The sequence below is a fragment of the Acanthochromis polyacanthus genome, chromosome 11 (assembly GCF_021347895.1).
Source record: "Acanthochromis polyacanthus isolate Apoly-LR-REF ecotype Palm Island chromosome 11, KAUST_Apoly_ChrSc, whole genome shotgun sequence".
NCBI classification, from domain to species: Eukaryota; Metazoa; Chordata; class Actinopteri; family Pomacentridae; genus Acanthochromis; species Acanthochromis polyacanthus.
Window position 1 is genome coordinate 13463818 of NC_067123.1, and position 26365 is coordinate 13490182.

At 41.5% G+C, this 26365-nt stretch overlaps 1 protein-coding gene across 1 annotated transcript in view; it reads right to left on the reverse strand.

Moving 5' to 3' along the window:
• The window catches only part of LOC110970619 (zinc fingers and homeoboxes protein 1-like), a 40629-nt gene extending 14487 nt beyond the window's left edge, over positions 1 to 26142 (reverse strand). Inside the window, exons 1-4 of the mRNA XM_022220918.2 lie at positions 25808 to 26142; positions 23949 to 24422; positions 19362 to 19985; positions 10951 to 11077 (exon numbers count right to left, since the gene is read on the reverse strand). Coding sequence (XP_022076610.2) covers positions 10951 to 11077; positions 19362 to 19985; positions 23949 to 24298 — 1101 coding nt within the window. The 5' untranslated portion in view covers positions 24299 to 24422; positions 25808 to 26142. The remainder of the gene's footprint in view (positions 1 to 10950; positions 11078 to 19361; positions 19986 to 23948; positions 24423 to 25807) is intronic.
• Positions 26143 to 26365: the final 223 nt, after the last annotated feature.

Below are 26365 nucleotides of genomic sequence, written 5' to 3' on the forward strand. Positions count from 1 at the left end.
TGGTCAAAGCTGCTGTTCTTAAAACATGAGTTAGTACCTGAAGCCTACACACAGAGGTTCAGATTCTGGGAAAATTCTGGTCGCCAGACGCACATGGAGTTTGCCAGGGAGATGACAACTCACTTCAATCGATGGTATTCTTCACTCGATGTTCATAATTTTGATGTTTGGTGTGATTTAAAAATCCTGGAGCAGTTCAAGGGCCCAGTTCCTTCTCACATTGACGTCTATATAGGTAAACATAATGTGAAGACAGCTGAGGAAGCAGTGACTCTGGCCATTGATTATGTGCTAACACATCAGGGTGACTACAGAGCTCAGGACTGTGGTAGACATCAGTCAGTAGGTAAGCATAGAACGGACAGGTCTATGTGCAGTCAGGCACAGGGGGATCAGAAGAACATCTGTCACTTCTGTAGAGGCACAGGACACTGGAAAGCTGAATGTCCTGTAAAAAATCATTCTGAAGGTGGGCAGGTGGAGCCTGTTGCGCTCACTGCTCCTGTCAGGAGGTTAACTGGTGTCCGCTCTCCTGGTGTCAGCTCTCCCAGAGTAAAGAGGGAAGCTGCAGTTAACTACAGTAGGTTACAGTCTGATTTCTCAGCCTTTTTGTCTGATGATTATGCGTCACTGGTAGGTAGTGATGTTAAGGTACCAGTTAAAATCCTGAGAGATACTGGAGCTACTCATTGATCGTGAGTTGAAGGGAATGGGTTTGGATGTGCTGCTTGTGACAGCCCATAAACTGAGCCTTGACTGTGGGTTGGTTAAGGGGGAGGTTACCATGGGAGTGTGTCCGGCTCTACCAGTCCAGGGGGTGCAGGTTATTCTGGGGGTGCAGGTTATTCTGGGGAATGACCGGGCTGGTAGCGATGTATGGGCTGATGGTCCACCTCAACCTGTGGTAACATCTTCTACTTGTGTTGCAGAGAGGTTCCCTGTGAGTACAGCTACCCGATCAGTGTTTGGTAGAGAGGCAGAATCAGGCTCCAAGGAGAGTGGTCCAGAGAATAGGTGGTCCTTCACTTGGTGAACACTGATGTTTTTCCTTCAGTTTCTCACAGTGACCTGGCAGCAGAACAGTGAGCTGATCCTTCCCTCAGTGCAATGTTTGATTCTGTGCTTTTGGATGGAGAGAGTTGTGCACAGGGTTATCTCGTACACAACAATCTACTGGTAAGGAAATGGGTGCCAAATGGGAAAGGTTTCATTGCCATTCCTGTTTTTCAGATTGTTGTTGTCAGTTGATCCACTCTGAGTTAGGAAACTCTGAGTTTCCAGTTCCAGAACAGCTGATTTGAGTTGGTTTTATCAGCTCAGAGTAGTTTCACTTGGAGTTAAGCACGTGCGCCACAAATCTGGAAAGACAGCATCAATGGAGCCCCAATTCGACGAGTCACCAGCGAAGTGGAGGGCTGCGTTTTTCACCCCACTTGAATTGGAAATCTTAATGTGCTTATATGGCAAGCTTGAACATGTTTTTAGAAAGAAGTGCAACACTGCTGCAGCTGCAAAAGAGAGGGAGGCAGCATGGGAGAACATTGCTGCCCAGGTCAATATGCAAGTTTAAATGTAGTCCTTTGCAATCGCAATAATATTAAGGGGGAAAACTATTTGAATTATAGCCTGTTAAGTTATTTTATTTAGGTGCAATCCCGCGGGGGAGAAGCGCACGTGGCAGCAGCTTACGATGAAATATATAAACTAGGGCAGGGACAGTAACACGTTAATTTCAATTAATTGCACCGAAAATAACGCGTTAAATAAACTAACGCGCAACAGATTTCAGGCTTTATGACACTAATTAAGCATTTATGTGTTTTCTGTCAATCTGTAGGTGTAAAATCCAAATTCCTAGGGCTGGACCTGAATATTCGGTCGTGACGATGGTATCTAAATATTAATTTTGAGATCTCCCCCGCCCCACAGCGAACCGAATATTCCGATATTAATCATTAATTGGGGCCGAATATCCGGAGTCCAGAAACTGCTATTGGGGCCAGCCCTACAAATTACAAGGCAAAAAATGACTATTGCGGCTAACTTTTAAAGAAAAAAGCAATCTGCCGCAGTGGGCTGAACACAGGAGAAAAAGTTGTTGACGCGCACTCCACGTTTCCGTTTTAATTTCTCTAATCTTTATTTCAATTTCAAATCCATCGCTCACGGTAAAAACATAAAACAACACAATAAAATTGCGGTCAACGAAAGCTTTCGCTCCCGCTGCTCACCCCACACCATGTGCCACAAACGCCACCTGAGGAGACCAGCGGAGTGCCATCATAATCAACACTGATCACACCGAAAGTGACCTGCCTCTCACCTGTCTGTCAATGAGAGGTGCACACACATACCACAGCACTCACATATGGTTCCTACATACCGGCCCCTAATTATTATAAACAATAATTACACTACTAACAACCTGTAGGAGACAAAACAGACAATTATCAAGATAGCAACATTACATTTAAAATATCCTTTACTCAACCCAGATCTGTTGCAACAAATCCCACTGATCATTCAGAAGGGAAGAATTTCAGTCCAAGTCCATTCACATATAAGTGTCCATGTTAATACAAGATGTCTACATAGAGTCAATGTAGTTCTTCTGGCTCCTCTGCCTCTTGAAGAAGACACACCTTGGTGATGGGCCTGTCCAGGTAGCTGCTCCGAGTCTTAATACGGCTTCGACGAACAAGTCCTCCCTTGTCAGGGTCTGCCTGCACAACCCTTCCTGTAATCCATGAGTTGCGTGGAGCAGAGTCATCCATGACGATAACGATATCTCCAGGAATAAAGTTCCGTCTGGTGCCCTGCCACTTCTGGCGCTCCTGAAGCTGTGGCAAATACTCCCTTACCCAGCGCTTCCAGAACAAGTCGGACATATATTGAACTTGTTTCCATCGTCGACGGACATATATGTCCTCCCTTTGGAACACTCCTGGCGGCAATGACGGTTTTGACTTAAGCAGCAGCAGATGATTTGGGGTAAGTGCCTCCAAGTCATTTGGATCAGTGGAGGCCTTTGTTATAGGCCGGCTATTGATAATAGCCTCCACTTCGCAAAAGACAGTATGGAGACACTCCTCATCTAAAGTCTGTGTTTTTAGAACTGAGTTCAACACTTTCCTCACAGATCTTATTAATCGCTCCCACACTCCACCATGATGTGACCCAGAGGGTGGGTTAAAAACCCATTTGATTCCCTTCTGTAGGAGTGTGTCATTGATCTGGATATGATTCCATTTTCCAATTGCTTCCCTCAGCTCTCGTTCAGCTCCAACAAAATTTGTGCCATTATCGGAACGCAACTTCAACACCTGGCCCCGTCTAGCTATGAACCGTCTCAGGGCATTCACAAAGGAATCAGTGTCTAAAGATGATGCCAATTCTAAGTGTATGGCTCTCAACGCCAGACATGTAAAGATGACACCATACCTCTTCACCATGCCTCTCCCCTGCTTGACCTCAAAGGGCCCAAAACAATCCACCCCAACTCTGGTGAATGGAGGCTCATCAGGTAAAACTCTGATCTGAGGAAGATCAGCCATGCGCTGATATCCCAGGGTAGCATGCAATCTTCGACAGACGATACACTTAGATAAGGTCTTCCTTACTGCAATACTAACACCAGGAACCCAATATCGCTGCCGGAGTTCTGAAAGCATATGGTTGCGCCCACCATGACCTGTTCGCTGATGTATATGATGCAGTAGGAGATCAGAAATGTGAAGATCCTTAGCCAGTATAGCAGGATGTTTTGCCTCATCAGGTATGGCTGCTCTTTTAAGCCTGCCTCCAACTCTCAAGACACCTCCTTCAAGTATGGGATCAAGGCTGCGAAGGTGACTAGCCTTCTTCACACTTTCTCCCCTTTGTAAACAAGCTATTTCTTGTGGGAACCGCTTTCTTTGACAAAAACAGACAATTGCGGTTTCTGCCTTATCTAACTCTTCAAGTGAAAGAGACCCCTGTGCAGCATGAGCCTTGACCCTCTGCACTTCTTCCTCTATTTTCCTTTCAAGCTGTTCTTCATTCAGCCCAGAATGAACAAGATCAGCTTTCAATTGCTTCCGCTTCTGAGCAAGACACCGCAGCAAACTCTTTAACCGGAGAAGCCAACTAACCATCCTTTTCAACCTGATCCAAGAGGAGAAATTACTCATAAAGTACATGATGGTGTCTACCTCCTCACTGGCTTGAACAGCATTCACAAAAATGGCATCCTTAATCTCAGGATCTTCTAGAGAAACATTTCTCGAGACATCAGGATTAACTGGCCACTTCACTTCAGGTTCGACAAGAAACTTGGGACCAAACACCCAAGTGTCACTCTTTAGAAAACACTCAACCTTAGCTCCTCTTGAAGCCAAGTCTGCGGGATTGCTGCATGTGTTCACATATCTCCATTGGGATGCGTTGACATCATCTCGTCTCAAAGGTAAACCAATACTGTAATGACCGTCCACCAATACGGCGGACTCTGTGACCAACTTCATAAAGTGACGATCATCTTTTGATAATCCAAGCTGCTCATCCTGCACACATTCAGGGAAATCAACCTTTGTTTGCTGCTTCCAGAATTCCTCAAGTCTTGAGACACAAATCCTGTTGACAGTGGCACATTGCTGTGTATAAGCAGCATTACTATTGCAGTATCCTCTAAGAGGACCATTTATAGTCCATCCTAGCATCGTTTTGACTGCATAGGGACCACCATTCACACTTCGAATGACCTCCCATGGCTCTAGAGCCATGGGAGCATTAGTACCAATCAACAGGTCAACCCCTGAGTCGATCTCATTTATCTTCACATGTTCCAGGTGTGGCCATCTTTGAACATCTTCCGGTCTCGGAATGTTACCTTGGTGGACAGGCATGCTTTTCTGAGTGAATACTTCAGACAGCTCACAGAAACTATCTGTGTCCAATCCAGCTATCTCCAAGTCTGAAACAATGTAACTATCTACCACCTTCTCCTGACCCATTGTCCTAAGGAGAATGCCTGCTCTTCTCCCTGTGAGATTGAGCCTGTTCATGAGCCCTTCAGTACAAAATGATGCCGAGCTCCCAGAATCCAGGAAGGCATAAGTGACCAATATTTCATCTCCTTTCTTTGACTTCACCTGCACAGGAAGTACTGAGAGTGTACAGTCACGTTCACCGGCCCCAGTGAGCCCACTTGACTGCACAGAGATTAGAGCCCTTCCACCTGGTGTCTCTGACTCCATTCTAGCATGCTCTAAATCACCTTCTTTTTCCTTAGAGTAGATATGTAGCATAGTAGGATGTTTCAGATTGCATACTCTACACAAAAGACACTTCTGAAAATCTTGGCTCCTGTGCCCAGTGCACAAACACCCAAAACACAACCCATTTTGTTTCAGGAAGGACATCTTTTCACTGCGTGTTTTCCTTTCCAATAGACGACACAGATCCAACGCATGTCCAGCTACACAAAACAAACAGACCTTACTAACAGCTGAGACCTTTCCTCTCTTCTTACTAGACTCGACCCTTTTGTCCAGTGTAGCAACTGTGGTGGCAAAGCTGCTTCCTTTCGTTTTAGAATAAGGTTGAGATTTAGAACTCCTCATATCTTTTCTTGCTAATGTTGGAGGGTCTTGTACACACGTGGACAAAATTGTTGGTACCCCTCAGTTAAAGAAGGAAAAACCCACAATTCTCACTGAAATCACTTGAAACTCACAAAAGTAACAATAAATAAAAATTTATTGAAAATTAAATAATCAAAATCAGCCATCACTTTTGAATTGTTGATTAACATAATTATTTAAAAAAACAAACTAATGAAATAGGGCTGGACAAAAATGATGGTACCCATAACTTAATATTTTGTTGCACAACCTTTTGAGGCAATCACTGCAATTAAACGATTTCTGTATTTGTCAATGAGCGTTCTGCAGCTGTCAACAGGTATTTTGGCCCACTCCTCATGAGCAAACAGCTCCAGTTGTCTCAGGTTTGATGGGTGTCTTCTCCAAATGGCATGTTTCAGCTCCTTCCACATATGTTCAATGGGATTCAGATCTGGGCTCATAGAAGGCCACTTTAGAATAGTCCAACGCTTTTCTCTCAGCCATTCTTGGGTGTTTTTGGCTGTGTGTTTTGGATCGTTGTCCTGTTGGAAGACCCATGACCTGCGACTGAGACCAAGCTTTCTGACACGAGGCAGCACATTTCTCTCCAGAATGCCTTGATAGTCTTCAGATTTCATCGTACCTTGCACACTTTCAAGACACCCTGTGCCAGATGCAGCAAAGCAGCCCCAAAACATTACTGAGCCTCCTCCATGTTTCACCGTAGGGACAGTGTTCTTTTCTTCGTATGCTTGGTTTTTGAGTCTATGAACATAGAGTTGATGTGCCTTACCAAAAAGCTCCAGTTTGGTCTCATCTGTCCAAAGGACATTCTCCCAGAAGCTTTGTGGCTTGTCAACATGCATTTTTGCAAATTCCAGTCTCGCTTTTTTATGACTTTTTTTCAGCAGTGGTGTCCTCCTTGGTCGTCTCCCATGAAGTCCACTTTGGCTCAAACAACGACGAATGGTGCGATCTGACACTGATGTACCTTGGCCTTGGAGTTCACCTTTAATTTCTTTGGAGGTTGCTCTGGGCTCTTTGGATACAATTCCAACGATCCGTCTCTTCAATTTGTCATCAATTTTCCTCCTGCGGCCACGTCCAGGGAGGTTGGCTACTGTCCCGTGGGTCTTGAACTTCTGAATAATATGAGCCACTGTTGTCACAGGAACTTCAAGCTGTTTAGAGATGGTCTTATAGCCTTTACCTTTAAGATGTTTGTCTATAATTTTTTTTCGGATGTCCTGGGACAATTCTCTCCTTCGCTTTCTGTTGTCCATGTTCAGTGTGGTACACACCTTTTCACCAAACAGCAGGGTGACTACTTGTCTCCCTTTAAATAGGCAGACTGACTGATTATGAGTTTGGAAACACCTGTGATGTCAATTAAATGACACACCTGACTTAATCATGTCACTCTGGTCAAATAGTTTTCAATCTTTTATAGAGGTACCATCATTTTTGTCCAGGCCTGTTTCATTAGTTTGTTTTTTTAAATAATTATGTTAATCAACAATTCAAAAGTAATGGCTGTTTTTGATTATTTAATTTTCAATAAATTTTTATTTATTGTTACTTTTGTGAGTTTCAAGTGATTTCAGTGAGAATTGTGGGTTTTTCCTTCTTTAACTGAGGGGTACCAACAATTTTGTCCACGTGTGTATATCTCCAAATAGTGGATCACTTGCAACCTTCACTTGCTTTTCAATAAATTCAACGATGTCACAAAAGGTCATCCTGCGACGGAATTTATCCTGTAAATCACAGGCAACGTGCCTCCATCTATCTCTAAGTTTATAAGGTAATTTTTTAATGACTGTTTGCATGTTAGCTGTGACGTCCAACTCATGCATGGCTCCAACCTCTCCCATAGCATTACAGCATCCTCATAACAAGTAACTATATGCCTGCAGGGCTTCCACATCCTCAGATTTCAACACCGGCCATGTGAGGACCTTCTCCATATAGGCAGAAGCAATTCTGACAGAATTACCAAAATGTTCCTGCAGCAAGGATTTAGCCTTAATATATCCTCGATCATGAGGCATATACTGACAGCTTCTGACTAAGTCCTTAGCCTGACCCCTTGTATACTGCTCAAGATAGTACAAGCAAACTTTAGCATTGTGTGTCTTCTCTTCAATGCTATGTTCAAAGGCCCTCATGAAAGGTCGAAATTGTAAAGGGTCACCATCAAAAATCGGAATGTCTCGTCTTGGAAGAAAAAAGAGAGACTGCTGCTCAACCAGCAAGGATGTAATTTCATTCTGTTTCTCCAAGACTGTCATTAATCGATTAGAATCAATGCTATTTTGCATTATAGGTGCAGGAATTTTAGGTTTCAACTGAAACTGAGATAGTTGAGTACTCTGTGTTTTAGCTTGTTGCATCTTTGTCTCCAGACCCTTTGACAATGTGACTTGTGGCGGCGGCTCAGTCATTTTGACCTTAGGTCTCACATCCAACAAATGTGATGGTGTGTGATGGTCTCCTACTGGAATGTACTGAGGTGGCTGTCGTACTGCCACAGACACAAATGTCTCAGCATCAGTATTCAGTGTTCGAGCTCTTCTTTGTTCTCTCTCCAAATATGAATTCATTCCATTTGATTTAACACTGGAAGCTCTAGAACCTTCAGAGGCCATTAAAACCCTTACTTTAGCTACTGATGCAGCTATTTCCATGTCCATGCTCTTTCTTTTTCCTTAGCTGCTCCTCTTGCTCTTCTAAAGCATGCTTGTCCTTTAACAGCCTTTGGTGAGCAATAAGCGCTGCCATATCAGCCTCAGCTTTAATACGTGTTGATGAGGTAGATGAAACACTGGACTTATTTCCTGCTGAACTTCTTCTCCTTGAGGTTCTGCTTGCTACATTCGAAACGCTGTCACCCGGATCAACATCATCTACTGGCACTGCGCTGGCTACACCATCTCCACAATGTTTAGAAACACATGACTCAATTTCATCATTTTTTGCATTAACTGATTCAACATGAGGTATGAGTGGCTGTGGTAAGGTAACATCATCGGTGCTCACTTGTGCCACAGTTTGCCTGCTTGCATCAGATAGCCACATCTTAACATCCTCCATAAAACCACTATTATATTTAAGTATACTCGAAAACCAAGCATTTTGCTTTTCTTGCTCTTCTTGAGGAAGCAACTGATTCACAGCATCATGAAGTTGACCAGCATCTCCAAGCAACGCAGATAAATTATCAAGATGAAACTGAACACTTGGAGCATTATTTCCAATTTGCATTAATCCTTTAATTTCCCTTACAACAGCTTTAATCTTACTGACTTTCGCTTTACGTTCTGTTTGAAGCCCTATAATTCGATTTTCCAGCGCCTTTTCAGCGAGTTTTATTTGTCGTCTCTGTTCACCTCTTGCATTCACATCAGGACACAAAGTAGATCCACTTGCCTCCATGTTCACTTAGTAATCATCCAAGATCATACAAAAATCCATGCACAGCCAAAATCGTTATCAATTCACAGTGTCTTCATTAGATAACTTCATCACGGAAAAGTCGCACACATCTTCAAACATAAAACAATCCATCAACAAAGAATTGCGCCACGTTTATCCCCCTATCTAAACTGCCTATAGACGACTAAACTATATAAACTCATTCTAGTCTTCTGTGCATGCTAGTGGTGGGTATTTATGTACCTAAATAACGTTAGTCTTGAATAAGACTAACCGTCCTAGACAAGAACTACGACACTGGTGGTGGAAGCTGCCATGCAAGGCGCTAACCATGACCCATCAGGAGCAATTAGGGGTTAAGTGTCTTGCTCAGGGACACCTCGACATGAGCGTGATGGGCCGAGGATCGAACCGGCAACCCTCCAGTTGCAAGACGGCCACTCTGCCTACTGAGCCATGCCGCCCCATTTTTAAGTCCAAAAATCTAAATTTTTAACCTTACTTGGGCAAAAAAGAGAAAATAATAAAAAAAAAAAAAAAAACAGTAAAATTATTGAATAAGTCATTATGATTAAAAAAATCCAAAATTAATTTCATGATACAAAAAGTCAATGTTTTGTTCTGACTGACATTACATTTAGCCCATAAACAGAAATTAATCTGCAGACGTTTTGAAGATCGGTTAAGAGCAAAGAAACACCAAGCCCTTGTCAGGATTTGATCTGACGTGACAGTAAAGTGAACCTCTGTGTGCTGAATTGTCAGTCGAATAGAACAAGCCATCAAAAACTAGATCACTTTAGGTGGTTGGAATTTTAATCAACTTTGCTCTTGGCGTCTGGTTTACAGGTGGACTGGTCAGTTGATGGATCGATATGTTCTCATCCAACAACATTCTCACTAGTCAATCATGGGTGTTTTAAAAGGAGCAAGAAATCAGCAGGTTTCCAGGAATAATCCATTATACTGACTGAATTTTCAGTAACTGACGCTGCATTTTGTTTAAACAGATGCATAAAAGTTTGAGGGTGAAATTGGAAAACATCACAGTTTAACAACCAACATGGAAGATCAGCTAAATACAGCAGCTAATCTGTCTGTGTTATATTCCTCAATAGCTCTTGCGCTGGACCACAAACTGATATAACTTTTCAAAATCGTATGAATCTGGACAGTTGGTCTGCTGCTCTGTTCTTATCATTTCAGGTTCAAATGATTTAATATGCTACACATGTTAGCTTTTTATATTAACTTAAATGCATTTAGGTGTATTAGGCTCACACATAGAATGCTGTCATGGTTGGTTCATTGCACCCCATATTTTCACTATGTTATGACATTTTATGCATAAAATAATGAACTAATTCATCAAGAAAAAAATGAATCAAGTTAAATTAATGCAGAATCGTGGATGTTTTTGGTGAGTTGATGATCTTCTAGCTGTGTTTGAAAGTCGACAAAAGAAAAAAAATTAACCTCTGTCACAGCAATCCAGCTCTAGTTTGGAAGTGTGTAACATCCGCTGAGAGCCGCTGTCTCATACAGAAAACTGCTTGTCATTAACATTATTGCTCACAAGAGACATGAAAACAGATCTGTAATACCCAAGGCCTTTCTGTGGAAATGGAATTCAGCTCGCTTCAAGACTTTCTAGGACCTGCAGATACTCGTGTCAGTGAATAGAGGCGACTCATCCTTCAGCCTTTTTTTCACTGCTGAGTGTCCTTGATCTCTGACACAGACAATATAAAATGTTTCATCACAATTTGATGATTCAAATCAAAGCTGCCTGCCGTCTGAACAGCTCTGGGTCTGATTTTTCACAAGTGAAAGAAAAATGTGACACAGTGATTTAAAAAAAAAAAAAAGCACTAGTGTGCGTGTGTGTGAAAGCATGTTCTGAAGCTCCAACCTCCTCTGGCGTCCAGCTGACTCCATGTTTGAGCCTCTGAGCAGAAAACCAGACTTTGATCTGCTCCTCGCTGAACTTGGTCTGCGATGACAAGCCCATGATCTCCGACACTGAGGGATACGGAAACCTATGACATGAGACAAGACGTTGATGGTTAGAATTCTGCAGACTGAGCAGGTAAATAAGAAAAGGAAACAACACAGTGAGTGGAATCGGCAGAACGATGCCACACGAGGTTCATGTCGTACACATAAGATTGAAGAGAAAGTCTGGCAGCATACAATATAAAACTCTTAAGGGGGGAGTACACCTTATATGCCTTCAAAAAAACTATTCATTAGGTATCAAAGAAATGTTTAGTTAGTGACATACAACAGCTTGGCAAGTACTTGTGCATGGTTCACAATCTTTATCTGCCATTTTGTCAAAATCTGTATTTTTTGGGACAGGCGTTACATAAAGCCTAATAACTTTTAAACTATTTGAGCAATCATGCTGATTTTTTTCAGAGATTGTTCTTAAGACAGTACTTCTTGAAATAATGGATGCTTTTTTAAATACTTTATAATCTGACCACTTAAGACCATTTTCATTCTGGGGTAAAGAGTTATTTATATTGAAATGGTTGCTGTGGCAATAAGAAAAAGAGTTATCCCCAAAGCACCGATTATTTTTTTTACAGTAGGTTACTCTATCAAAAGGTATAATAGTCATTAACCCAAAATTTATGGACTCTGAGTAGATGGCATCTAAAGATGGGTCACCGGGAAATGTGTATTGACTTGTTTATGACAAGATTTTGTCCCCAGGGATCACTGCATGTAACGTCTAACTGTTAAAATGATAATTTGCAACTCATAAGCTTTAAAATGATGTATAGCATGTTAAATTGGGTCATATCAAACATTAAGAGCCTATACAATATAATGACTTTGCGAACCTGTGAAATAAGGTGTACTCCCCCCTTAACCTCTCGCCTTGAAATATGTTTTAAAATTCATGGCAAAAATGGCTAATACAATAAAACAATGAAACTGTGCTTAGTTTTGTTACTTTTGTGCTATTTGTGTGCACACAAATAAAGATTCATATTATCACCATCACTCAGACCTAAATTAACCCTCTGAGTTCTTGATATAATTTTTTTAGCAAAACCCGGACTGTTGGAATATACAGCGTCCGCCATAATTATTGGCACCCCTGGTTAAGATGTGTTCTTTAGCTTCTAATAAATTCTGTTTTTTTTTAAATAACATAGAACCACAAAGAAAAAAAACAAAGAGGAAAATCCAACTTTTAATTCAAGTGCATTTATTCAGTGGGGGGGGGGGGAATCACACATTAAGAAATAATTCTTTTACATCAAATCATGTGTGCCACAATTATTAGCACGACTGATGTTAATACTTTGTATAACCTCCTTTTGCTTACAAAACAGCACCTAATCTTCTCCTATAATACATTTTTCAAAAATTTTCAGTGTGAGAGTATACTTCTACAATAAAAAATTAATGTATTTTAAGGTTTTCAACACATCTTAACCAGGGGTGTCAATAATTATTGAGGGTGCTATATGTGCTGCGAAATATCACTGTATTATAAACTGTACAACAGAATTTAATTTGAGAAAATTATATTTCTAGTTAAAATTGCACAAAAAAGCTGTCGTAAACAAACAAAAGCATCAAGTAAGCATTGTTGCTGAGAGGGCATAATTTAATGAGAGTTTTAATGTTCACTTTCTGACCACATTCACTCTTGCACGTGCTCACATGTGCATGAGCAAAATAAAACATAACTAATTTTCTAATCTTTTATTCAGTTTGAGTAATTTTTAAAGAAAAAAATAGTCTAAAATCCCAGATTCCAGCTTCTTCAATGAGAATATTTTCTGGTTTCTTTCCTCCTCTGTGACAGCAAACTCAATGTTGTGGACAAAACAACATATTTGTTATATTGACCTTTGGTGAACACTGATTCACATTCATTATACCAGTTTTTGACATTTTATAGACCAAACAATTTATCAACCAAGAAAACAATAAACAGATTAATTGTCAACAAAAATAGCTCTTTTGCACTGTGATAATGATCACATGAAAACTCAAATGAGTGCATAAAGTCTGTTGGAGACAGTTGGTTAAAAACATATGTGTCAATATTTTTAGTATGCTCGATTAAGGCAACGTTAGAGCGCAAAACGTGGATTAATCTGCCTCTGAAAATAGTTCCCAGCACATGCACTGTTAGGAAATTACAAAATGCTTTAAAAAAATGATAAGTTATCCTATTTATAGGAGAGATGTATTGAGTTTTAGAGACTTAGAATTTAACTAGAAGCGAACATAGCTCTTACAGTCGAGGTCAAAAGTTTACATACACTTGTCATGGCTCTCTTGAGTTTCCAGTTATTTCTACAACTGATTTTTCTCTGATAGAGTGATCGTAACAGATACTTCTTTGTCCAAAAAAAACATTCATGAAGTTTGGTTCTTTTATGACTTTATTATGGGTTAACAGAAAAAGTGACCAAATCTGCTGGTTCAAAAATATACACTGCTCAAAAAAATTAAAGGAACACTTTGAAAACACATCATATTTCAATGCGGGGGGGGGGGATGGATATTTACATTGATATGGTCTGGTTAATGCTTTAGGAATGAAAAGATGCCACATTGTTTGATGGAAATGAAAATTATCAACCCCCAGGAGGGCTAAATTCAAGACATTCCAAAATCAAAGTGAAAAACTGATGTGGCAGACTGGTCCATTTTCTGAAATTCGTTGGCAACTAAAAACGGTACTCAGTAGTTTGCATGACCTTTATATGCTTGTATGCAGCCTGACAATATCGGGACAAGCTCCGAATGAAACGATGGATGGTGTCCTGGGGTATCTCCTCCCAGATCTGAACCAGGGCATCACTGAGCTCCTGGACAGTCTGAGGAGCAACTTGGTGGTGTTGGACGGAACAAAACAATGTTCCAAAGGCGTTCTATTGGATTTAGGTCAGGTGAGTATTGGGGCCAGTCAATGCTGTCAATTACTTCATCCTCCAGGAAGTGCCTGCATCCTCTTGCCACATGAGGCCAGGCATTGTCGTGCACCACAAGGAACCCAGAACCATTGCACCAGTGTAGGGTCTGACAATGGATCCAAGGATTTCATCCTGATACCTAATGGCAGTCAGAGTTCCGTTGTCTAGCCTGTAGATGTCTGTGCGTCCCTCCATGGATATGCCTCCTCAGACCATCACTGATTCACCATCAAACCAGTCATGCTAAACCATGTTACAGGCAGCATAACATTCTCCATGACTTCTCCAGACCTTTCAATGTCTGTGACATGTGCTCACGATAAACCTGCTCTCATCTGTGAAAAGCAAAGGGCACCATTGGCAGACCTGCCAATTCCTGTGTTCTATGGCAAATGCTAATCAAGCTCCACGGTGTCAGGCAGTGAGCACAGGACCCACTACGTAGAGGACATTGGACCCTCAGACCTTCCTCATGAAGTCTGTTTCTGATTGTTTGGTCAGAGACATTCACACCAGTGGCCTGCTAGAGACCATTTTGTAAAGCTCTGGCAGTGCTCATCCTGGTCCTCCATGCACAAAGGAGCAGATAGCTGTCCCGCTGATGGGTTGAGGACCTTCTGCAGCCCTGTCCAGCTCTCCTCAAGTAACTGCCTGTCTCCTGGAACCTCCTCCATGCTCTTGAGACTGTGCTGGGCAACACAGCAAACTTTCTGGTAATGGCACGTATTGATGTGCCATTGTGGAGGAGTTGGACTGCCTCTTCAACCTCTGTAGGGTCCAGGTATCGCCTCATTCTACCAGTAGCGACAGTGACCCTAGCCAAATGCAAAACTATTGAAAAACAGTCAGAAAACACAAGAAGGGAATAAAATGTCAGTGGCCTTCATGTGTAAAACCAATTCTGTTTTGAGGGGTGTCTCATTGTTACCCCTCTAGTGCACCTGTTGTTAATTTCATGAACACCAAAGCAGTTGAAGCTGACTAAAAAACCCCTCTTTTACTTACTTGACCAGATCAGTATCCCACATGTTTCACTGACTTGATGCAATACTTAGATTAAAAAGTGTTCCTTTAATTTTTTTTGAGCAGTGTACATACAGCAACATGAATTAGCAATTTTGGTGACTTAGAAAGTTGTGTCAATGAAATGAGCTTCATGGCATTGCCTCTTAACTTCTTGTGAGTGATTATGAGTGACTACAGCTAGTTACTTATCTGAGGCTATTTAAATAGGGCTCAGTGGATACAAATGCCCACAAACGCTACAATGGGAAAGTCAAAGGTCGGGATGATAATCGAGAACCGGTTCCTTGATGCCATCGATAAGAAATGGATCGATTTCCCGGAATCGAATGTCGTTTTGAGAACCGGTTCCCGTTATCGATGCCTTGACGTCACTTTATCCTGCCGTCGAATTTCCCAACTAACAACCTCCAAACCACAACTCTAAAAACGACTTACACTCTGCCACACTTCACATACATACCTGTGCTACATCTGCGATTCCCCTTTCTCTCTGCTGGAGACCACAGTCAGCTGAATGCCACCCTCATTTCCATCTCAGAGCTAGCATGATATGGCTAGCTTCCACGCATGACCGTTAGAGTTGCCAACTGTCCCGTATTAGCCGGGACATCCCGTAAATTGGGCTAAATTGATTTGTCTCATACGGGATCTCAACTGTCCCGTATTTGTGGGCGCCGCCATTACTGTGGTGGAACAGCGCGTCTACTCCCAAATGCTGCCTGCTGAGACAGCGGCAGATATGCTTGTAATCAAAACGTTACAGAACCACAAGAGTACTGTCAAATATATAGGTCTAGAGCTCACGCTACACTCTGGCAGCTGACCAAACTCCAGAATTCAGTCAATAACAACTACCGGGCATAATCAACAGCAACAAAACAGAAACACGAACACTGATCCAGCATCATGTCCCACAAGAACAAAGCTGGAGCCACATATTTTAGTTCACCAGAGTTTAAGACGATAACAAACCAAACCTCAACCTGAGCTGACGTCCTGTTTCTACAGCCCGTCTGTGAACACAGATCACACACAAACACAACTCCAAAATGACTGGAAAAGTCATAATTCCATCTATTTGCTTGCAAGTTGAATAGAATAGATCACTCAGCATGACAATCTGCTTAATATCTGTCTTTGGTTTCATTTCACACATTAACCCTTTAAGCTTCAGTCAATTCCAGCCATTTTCAGTACAAAAAAATCGCTAATATTCTATTTTTAAATAAAAAAAATTACGAAAAATACAGGGAATATTGGACGGGCATCGCGAGGTGCATTTCCTTGAAAATGACCGATTCGGGAATTTTATACCGACTTCAGGACATGTTTTGGACAAAATAGTTTACTGGCTTGTGTCGTCTGGATGTAAAAGGTTGGATTATGGCCGTTTTTTGTGGAATCTTTTTTTTTGTGTGTAATAATAAACCCGGAAATGTGAGTCGCGCTGTGTGCGTTGAAGCCGTGTATAGAGAACGGATGGATGAATATTTGTTTTTGTCAGACAAATGTGTTTTTCTCACCCGCTGTAGTAATCGCATCTGAAAGTGGTTTATACCGGCGGATTCATGAGAATCTAAGCTTTCCATCGGCGTATAGTGTTTGTATAATCGTGTTTGCAGCCGTCGGACATTCTTGAAATTCCTATGCAAATTAGTAGGTGTACTGCCGGCGGTACACTGAAGCTTAAAGGGTTAAGTAACCAGTAGCCTGAGTAAACTCCCAGTTAGCCCATAGCCTTTAAACTCTGATTAGCAGCTCACAGCCACATATCCTCCAAACAAAACACCAACACAAACTCTGCATTTTAAATGAACTGTGTCGCTCACCCATTGACGATCTTATGATCTTCATAAGCCAATGAATTCAGCTGCAGCCGCTGTTCATCTTAAACTTAAACATCCAACCGTGAAAAATGGCTCCTCCGGTCCAGTAATAGTTAGGTGTTGTCCTCTGGTCCAGTAATAGTTAGGTGTTGTCCTCCGTTTGTTGGTAGTTTTGTGCTGTCCCTTTGTTTTTATCCCTCCATCAGCTTTACGTCTTCACCGCTGCTAGCCTAAATAGCCTTTAGAATGCTAACCAGCTCGACCATGCTTATCTCATGAATATTCAATTAGCCATGTGCTGCTTATGCAGATCAATAACTTTGGCACTGAACAGGAAGGAGTATCGCTACCTGATAGTTACGATAGATCATCTCATTTGTCCTTAGTGTGCCAGGCTCAAATGCATTTGTGGAGAGAATTTTCTCTCTGATGGCCATTAAATGGTCAGGCTCAAGAAACGGGTGCAGCACAGAGCTGATCAAAAATGAACTTCAAATATCTGTGAACTGTCATGTCATGTAAGGACTTCTCTTTGGCTGTGCAAAAGGACAAAAAACTGCTTGAGTCAGTCAAGGGCAGCAAAAAGTATCCATGGAAAAACTAAACTTGGTGAGTTTTTTTGCATTTATTTTTTTTTGGCTGTTTTTATGTAAAGGGCCAAATTATTTTAGGTTAAAAATTAAAGGGAATATACACATTTTTTATTTCCTGTTAAATCACTAAATGAATATACACTGTGCTCACACATCATGCTCACACCATAGTGGCACTGTGCACCTGTCCCATATTTAGCTGTGAGAAAGTTGGCAACCCTAGTTAACACACGTTACTAATACATTAAAACGTTGGACCCAGAGAGCTGGTGGGCAAATACAGACCTATGGACATTCACTGCTGCCCGTATGTCATTCTTTTAAAAAATAATAAATAAAAACGTTCTGTCTCTCCAAACTGAACTCTGTCACTAGCCTCGTTGCGAGAATGGGGCGGTAATGCACCAAAGTGATGGATGCCAACCGTCATAAAACCAACGAAGAAGAAGAAGCCTCGTGAGACCTGCCGTATTCAGTTGCGTGGGTGCAGTTGTTGCGAGATTAGAGCCCACAGCAACAACCTATCAGGCATTGATAAGAGAATCGATAAGGAATCGAATCGATAAGTGGCATCAATAATGGCATTGACATCGATAATTTCTTACCAATTATCATCCCTAGTCAAAGGAGCTCAGCACGGATCTGAAAAAGCAAATCATTGACTTGAACAAATCAGGAAAGTCACTTGGAGCCATTTCAAAGCAGCTGCAGGTCCCAAGAGCAACAGTGAAAACAATTGTTTGTAAGTATAAAGTGCATGGCACTGTTTTGTCACAGCCACGATCAGGAAGAAAATGCAAGCTATCAACTGCTGCTGAGAGAAAATTGGGTTAAGAGTCAACCTCGAACCACCAACAAGCAAATCTGCCAAGAATTAGAAGCTGCTGGAACACAGGTGTCAGTGTCCGTGGTCAAGCGTGTTCTGCATTGCCATGGACTGAGAGGCTGCCATGCAAGAAAGAAGTATTTGCTCCAAAAGCAACACCTTAAGGCTCAACTGAAGTTTGCTGCTGATCACATGGACAAAGATAAGACCTTCTGGAGGAAAGTTCTGTGGTCAGGCGAAACAAAAATCGAGCTGCTTGGCCACAGTGCCGAGCAATATGTTTGGAGGAGAAAAGGTGAGGCCTTTGACCGCAAGAACACCATGCCTACCGTCAAGCACGGTGGTGGTAGTATTATGCTGTGGAGTTGTTTTGCTGCCCATGGAACTGGTGCTTTACAGAGAGTAAATGGGATAATGAAGAAGGAGGATTACCTTCAAATTCTTCAAGATAACCTAAAATGATCAGCCCGAAGGTTGGGTCTTGGCCACAGTCGGGTGTTCCAACAGGACAATGACCCCAAACACACATCAAAAGTGGTAATGGAATGGCTAAATCAGGCTACAATTAAGGTTTTAGAATGGCCTTACCAAAGTCCTGACTTAAACCCCATTGAAAACATGTGGACAATGCTGAAGAAAAGAGTCCATGTCAGAAAGCCAACAAATTTAACTGAACTGCACCGATTCTGTCAAGAGGAGCGGTCAAAGATTCAACCAGAAGCTTGCCAGAAGACTGTGGATGGCTACCAAAAGCATCTAATTAAAGTGAAAATGGCCAAGGGACATGTAACCAAATATTAGTATTGCTGTACGTATATTTTTGACCCAGCAAATTTGGTCACTTTTTCTGTTAACCTATAATAAAGTCATAAAAGAACCAAACTTCATGAATGTTTTTTTGTGACAAAGAAGTATCTGTTCCAATCACTCTATCAGAGAAAAATCAGTTGTAGAAATAACTGGAAACTCAAGAGAGCCATGACATTATGTTCGTTACAAGTGTATGTAAACTTTTGACCTCGACTGTATCTGATGCTGTTTGTTGGTTTTGTTTGTGGTTAACTAAACACACCAACCCACCCTGAGACTGCAGGATTCATTACCTGTTGTAGGCGCTGACCAGCAGGACATTGTTGTCCATGGCGGTGTTGTAAGTGGGGATGCTGCTGAGGGGGATGAGGAGCTGCGTCTGCGTCTGACTGTTGTTCTGCTGGGTCTGCAGTGCCGACAGAACCTGGGCCAGCGTCCCTGGAGGCAGGACAGCACCACCACCCGAGCCTTTGATCTGCAGCACGTTGGGGCTGTTGACCACTATGCTCTGAGGGACAGCCTGGACCTGCACCGCCGTGGAGACGGGGATGAGGCGAGGGGCGACGGTGGTGGCTGGGGTCATTGGGGCAGGCGACAGAGTTGGCGGCTCCTTGTTCTCATCATCCTCATCATCGCTCTCCACTTTAATGACATCGTCAACAGCCACCTTGTGCGTGGCGAACTTCTTGGGCTCCGGCCGGCTCTTGATCCTCATGATGGGCGTCTTGCTGAGGGCGATGCCTTTGCGGGACATGTCCTCCCCCTCGTCGTCCTCCACTTTGACAAAGCTGCCGTCAAAGGTGAGGTCATTGACTGTCTGCTGGAAAATAGTCTCGTTGTTTCGTCTCACCATCGTCCGCGTGAAGTTGTCCTCGCCTGGGTGCAGCCGAGCATTGTGGGCCAGCAGCGTGTCATAGCTAAAAGCAGAGACTCATGGGTAAAAAGCTCTTTCATTCCCAATAAGAAAAGCAGAGACTAAATACAGAATACATCCAACACATGGCTGAAAAATGAACGACATAATGAAGCTGTTTTTGTTATTAATTGCTTGAAATAAAACAATCCTCATATTTTAACTACACGATGAAGCAACTTGTTCACTGTAGCTAACATGAGTCTAGCTGCTGTTCCCAGGAAGCAGAGTTCTGCTGCTCCTGAATGTTAGCAGCTTCTCTACCGACAGACACTCAGCTCCCTGCCTGTGTTAGCGTCTGAAAATCCCAAAGTTCAGTTAAATTCTTGAACCCAATGCATGCTACTACCCTTGTATCCTTGTACTTGCCCTGTGCTGCTGCAATACCTGAATTTCCCCTCTGGGGATCAATAAAGGACTATCTTATCGTATCTTATCAACATAAAGGATCCTATAATAATAAAATGATAATATTATAATGCAATATAACAACGCTCTAGTCTGCATTTTTCAACCATTTTTGGAGACTAAATCTACTTAATCAAGGACCACTTATTCAGGGCTTCCTGTGTCACTACAGAAATACATTCCTGATGACAACAGTTCAGAGGAGGAATCAGCGGCTGATTTTGTGTTAAAAAAGGCAAAGATTTACTCTCTCTGACACAAGTACTCACACAGTTTATAGATGCTGCAAACAGAACGCCATGTACTGCATGCTCTCTGTGTGACCAAGCCAAGTTTGCTGATATGACCACAAACTTTAAACATGAAATACTCGTAGAGCCAAACAGCATGAAGCATGAACAGAGACAGATGTACTGAAGGACAGCTCTTTTTTACTTTTTCATGGTCAGGAGCAACAGATCCAACATTTACTAAGCACTTGATTTGTCTTATCACTAGTCTTATTAAGAATATGAATTAAATATACAGAGCAGATGAAGATTAACTGCTGCTTTTTGTTTTCTTGCTTTTAATGTGCTTGAGAAGCTAAACTCCCACTGGCTCACCATCTTAAACATCTGAACAACTGAAAAAGTTTCTAGAGGGGGTCTTTTGCTCTTGTTGCATTTGTAATCAGACAATTCTTTATGTTTTTATAGTTCCAGGTTGATACATGGTGGAATTTTGGCATTTTAATAAAAATAACATGCTCTTTAGGTTAAAAGGCAGGTTTTGGGGTTCAGAGTGTTATAGCACGTGTTTGCTTTGTGACCTTGTCTGTTAAAATAGAACAGCAAATTGCTGTTTCTGTAAATTTCCAATTGATTAGCAGATCATAAATACAGTAAAGATGGTAAAAAATATGAATTTGTTGCATTTAGTGATGCAAACTTTTAAAAAAGCCAAAAACTGATAGACCGCCTCGTTAATGAAAATCAATTAATCGTTGAGTTTTCCTACACACCGATAAAACCATTTTAACTGCTGATGCTTTGTGTTTGCTGTTTATTTATTTATTATTAAGCAATTTATTCACTGTAGTAGGGCTGGGCGATAAATCGAATTAATTCGATTAATTCGCATTTTTAAAACCTGACGATTTGAAAATTTGCGAAATCGTAAAATCGAGGCAAGCTTATATATATAACAATACAGATTCTTCTTCTGCCTTTCATGACTTGTGCACTGGCGTTTGCTTCCGCCTCTCATCTCCTTCCACCAAAACACTCACACCCCCATCATGGCGGAAAGAACAGCAGACGAAGAGTTGGTGGCGAGAAAAGGGCCTCATGATACATCGATTATATGGAAGTGGTTCGGCTTTGACAAGACTGACACAGAGCAAACTACAGTCATGTGCAAGGTTTGCAAAAGTACTGTGAAAACGAAGAGTAGCAGCACAACTAACCTCTTTCAGCACCTCCGGCAGAGGCATCCTAAAGAATGGGAAAAGTGCCCGCAGCTACAGGAGTGCGGCATAGGATCAATACGGGACGCTACAATTAATAGTCAAATAAAGGACGATTCTGTATTTTAAGGAACGGGTGGCAACCCTATGCCGCACTCCCGTAGCTGCGGGCACTTTTTCCGTATTGATTCATGTAGCGAGAACCCGATGCGAGGTCCAGCAGGTCTGTTTGCCGGTTCTGCCGCGGGTTTCCTGGTTACAGACGCTGCTGCTCCCGCATGTTTAAAAATGTCTACACCCGAAACTCCACCATGTCCAAAGAAGCAAAAACGTTTTCAAAAGCACAGACTGGAAGACTGGAACCCCTGGCAATAGGTACAGGGCAAACTGTGTTTTCTGTTGCTCATAAACTAGCTGAAGTAAGGCAGCATCAGGAGACCAACATGTAAGAAACATGAGAACAGAGAGAACCCAACCAGCAGGTCACAGTTTATCATCATATAATCATCTCCTGAAGTCCTTTTGGTAAGAGACATCAGTAAATGGTTGTGAATTTACCAGAGGATGATTATAGTCAGACTAATGTGACCGTAGACTCTACAATATTGTTTAATAGTATTTTAAATGCTTTTTATTTTTTTAAATATCATTTATTTAATAGCCTATATGTGATCAATAAATGGCCTTTGCCTATCTAAAGAAAAACTCACTCAGAACTCTATGTTAACGGTACTAAATAAATAAGTCAGTAAATACATTCATACACACATAAATAAGTTAATACATTCATTGTGTTACGAAAATATTTAGATGGGAAATATATCTGTAGAGAATTTCTTTGTCCAGTATTCTGCATTCAGTTTTTGCAGAATCCAGTATTACACACTGGTTGGCCGTTACATTTTATTAGTATTGTTTCACTGTTTAAAATGATGCCACATCTTTTTAGACAGAACCTGTGATCATAAAACAATACTAAACTCTTAGTTTTGTGTTAATAAAGCACTTAAAGCTTTAAGTATGACTGAATAATTTTTTCAAAATTAAATATTACCACTCCTTGGGTGGTTGTGGCCCCACGTTTGGTAAAGTTGGAAAGATATTCACAGATTCAGAGTTCCAGCATCAATAGCACATTAGATGTAGGTTGTCAAAACATAAACAATGCCTCTTTCCCATCGTTGTAAGGCAGATGTTGTGCTACAAGCCCAGTTTTATCACAAGTAGCTGTCTTTCAAGTTGCAGAAATAACATTGGTGTCTATGAGCAGCCGGCTGTGAACAGGGACCGCCTGCAAATTGCAAAACTGCTGCAACAGCGAAGAGCGACACAAATATTCAATAACCTCACTCTGATACACTGTAGTGTCAACAGAATCACTGCCGGAAGTCTGAATCTGTGAATGTCTTTTCAATTTTACTGAACTGTGGCCCCGAGGACTCGTGGTGGGTGTCCTTTATTTTTGTTTCTGAAAGGTTGCAACCCTAGGCATGGCTAGCACTATCCATAGCAAACAGACCGCAAAGAAACAACAAAAATCGATTAAAATCGTAATCGTCCAAGATGACTAAAAGAAATATCGAGATTTTATTTTTTGGCCATATCGCCCAGCCCTACATTGTAGTTAATATGAGTCTAGCTGCTGTTCCCAGGAAGCAGAGCTCTACTTTTTGTTTTTGACCAATGTTGCGAACAGAAAGACAAACAGACCGACAAACGTACGGCGATCGTCACCTCACTCCACCGCGTTCCTCGGTGGACTAATAAGAGGCTCCACATGGTGGAACAGCCAGATACTGTAGCTAAAACACTTTTTCTGACAGTTAAACAACATTTTCTTCGCCTTCTGCATTCTGTGACTTTATTTTTAATTGATTAATTTATGAACAGCCTCTAATCATTTTACAATTATTCATTAACCTAGTCCTAGTTGCATCGTATTCTGTGCTGGAGCTCTGAAAACTTTCAGTCAGGACCACCAATACTAACAGTGAAAAGTCTAGAGCTGTGTTTAATGCAGCGTTTCTACTGCCACCCACTGTGACCTAAGTAATGAACATACAAAAGAATCCTCACTGTTCTGAAGATTTCCACAAAACCTCAGTATCCTACCTCTTGGTGTGGTAGTCACACTCCATGCAGACGTAGGAGGTGTTCAGGATGACATCGGGATGCTCTGTGTCCACATGCATGGTGAACTGGTTGAGCTCCGATGTCTGGAAGCTGCAATACTTGCATTCGTAACCTCCCTCGGCTGTGTTCAGGTCTAGATAGGCGTCAGAGCCGCCTTCAGGCCTGCTGTTGGCCTCCTCGCCTCGCTCCTCTAAAACTTTGGAGACCATGGCCACGCCGTTGCTGTCCTCTGGATCCGCTGTATCCGTCACGTCCTCCATTACCTGATCTGAGTCGAGGGGTTCTCGAGGAACCATGCAGGGTGTGGTGGATTTCCTCCTGCTCGCCATCCTGAGGTTCAATGAGTGCTGCCTTTAGACAAATATTGAAGCTGTCTCAGTTCAAGCCGTCCTGTTGTGGCTCCATAAAGTAGGATGCCATCAATCGAAATGTTTCTTCTGTTCTTCTTAAATCCTGTATGACAGAAAGCATTGGCTGATATTGTTGTAGAGACTTCAATATGGAAACTTGTTGAGCTTCTTCATACATAAAATTTGCTTCTATTATGAAATTGCTGAGATTTTATTTGTATTTCACCTTATCATGCTGGAAGAAGAGATATCTTTTCAGAAATGTATAGGGAAGGTTAAAATTTGGCGATATCAGAACCATGACGGTGGGAAACTGTACGAAATTGGTAGAAATGTGTCCAATGTTAAATGTCTACATTCTCTGATTCCAACTTGTTAAATGTGAATATTTTCTAGTGTCTTTCCTCCTCTATGACAGTAAACAGAATATAAATGGAATTTCCCTCGAGATTAATGAAGTATATATCTATCTATCTATCTATCTATCTATCTATCTATGTGTTGTTGGAAAAGCATGACATTTATCATCTCTGGGCTTCGGGAAACACCGATTGACATTTTGTACCATTTCCTGACCTTTTACAGACCAAACAACAAACAGATTAATCAAGAAAATAATCAACATGTTAAATGAAAACAATTGTTAGCTGCACACCTAATTGTAAAAGTGTTAAACTGAACCACTCCTATAAAAGAAAACCCGAATAAACTAAACTGAAGATTTTAAAGATTAAAGCAATGGAAGCTGGAAATGTTATACACTGTTGGCAGTTTTGCTAAAAAGTAATTGTTTAATTTACAAAATTAAAGCTGCAATAAATAAACTGTAAGTTGTCAACTATATTTCAAGCGATAAATTAGTTTAAGTGATTTTTAAAAAAGAAAAACTCAGCTTTAAGCGTTTTAAATGTGAATATTTACATGTTTGTCTCCTCAGGAAACTGAATTTCTTTGAGTTTTGAACAAAACAAGACTTTTGACATCTTGGGATTTAATAAAACCAAGATGTAATCTGTGGTTTCCAGTGATTTTGACAGCTGGGGCTCATCGTCACGAGCTTCTCAACTCTTACCAGAGTGTCTGTTTCATTTAAAAAACTGTAAACATCCTACATTTCACAAATTAATCAGAAATTAGAGAAAAGTCCTGTTTTCTTGTTCTATTACAAAATACGTCCTGTTAGTAACAATTGAGTACTTATACTAGAGTAGGACTTTGACTTGTAATGGAGTACTATGGAACTATGGTATCGTTACTTTTACTTGAGCAACACAGAGGACACAGAAAACAGATATTCGGCAGCAGACTGGAGGCTTTTATGTTTTGTCAGCTAGCTTAATTTGGGGGAAATAAAGAGGAACATCTCCAGCTAACGTTAGCTAGCAGCGATGTGTTGGCAGCTCAGCTCTCCGCCGGTAGCTGCGGGTAGGCGGCTGGAACACACATCGAGTCAGCCTCAGGCGGGTTTACCTGCTCGGGCAGGTTTACCTGCTCGGTCGGTTCCCGCTGTCCTGCATCCTGGAACAAACAGTTGGTTGGCTAACGGCTGTAGCCGTGTAGCATCTTCGGTCCAGGCTGTTGATGCGCAGTCTTCCGCCTTTCACCCGCCGAGGAACCCATCTGCTTCAGCCAGATTCAGAGCCCTCTGACGGCCGGACGTACGCCGACTACCGCCGCTGTCTCCAGCATAGTCTATTGTGGTGTTTTGTTAATGAAAAGGACAATTTATTAAAGAAAGGCACTGATAATTCCGCGAATCTGACGATGGACATTTTTCATTTTTCTACCGCCGCTACGTGCAGCAACGGGCGGCCGACTGACGAGCTCCGTACTAAACCTTCACAGTAAGAGCCTCCCTAAAGGCTTCATAAGAAAATTTCTAAAATAAACCAAAACACAACACCACAACAACAGACGACTACATCAAAAATAACAGTATCCCCCAAAATTAAAAAATCTCTGTAAAATAGAATAAAAAACTAAAATACAAAATTACCATAATAAAGTACTTCAACAAAATGCAATTGCACTATAATAAACTTCTAC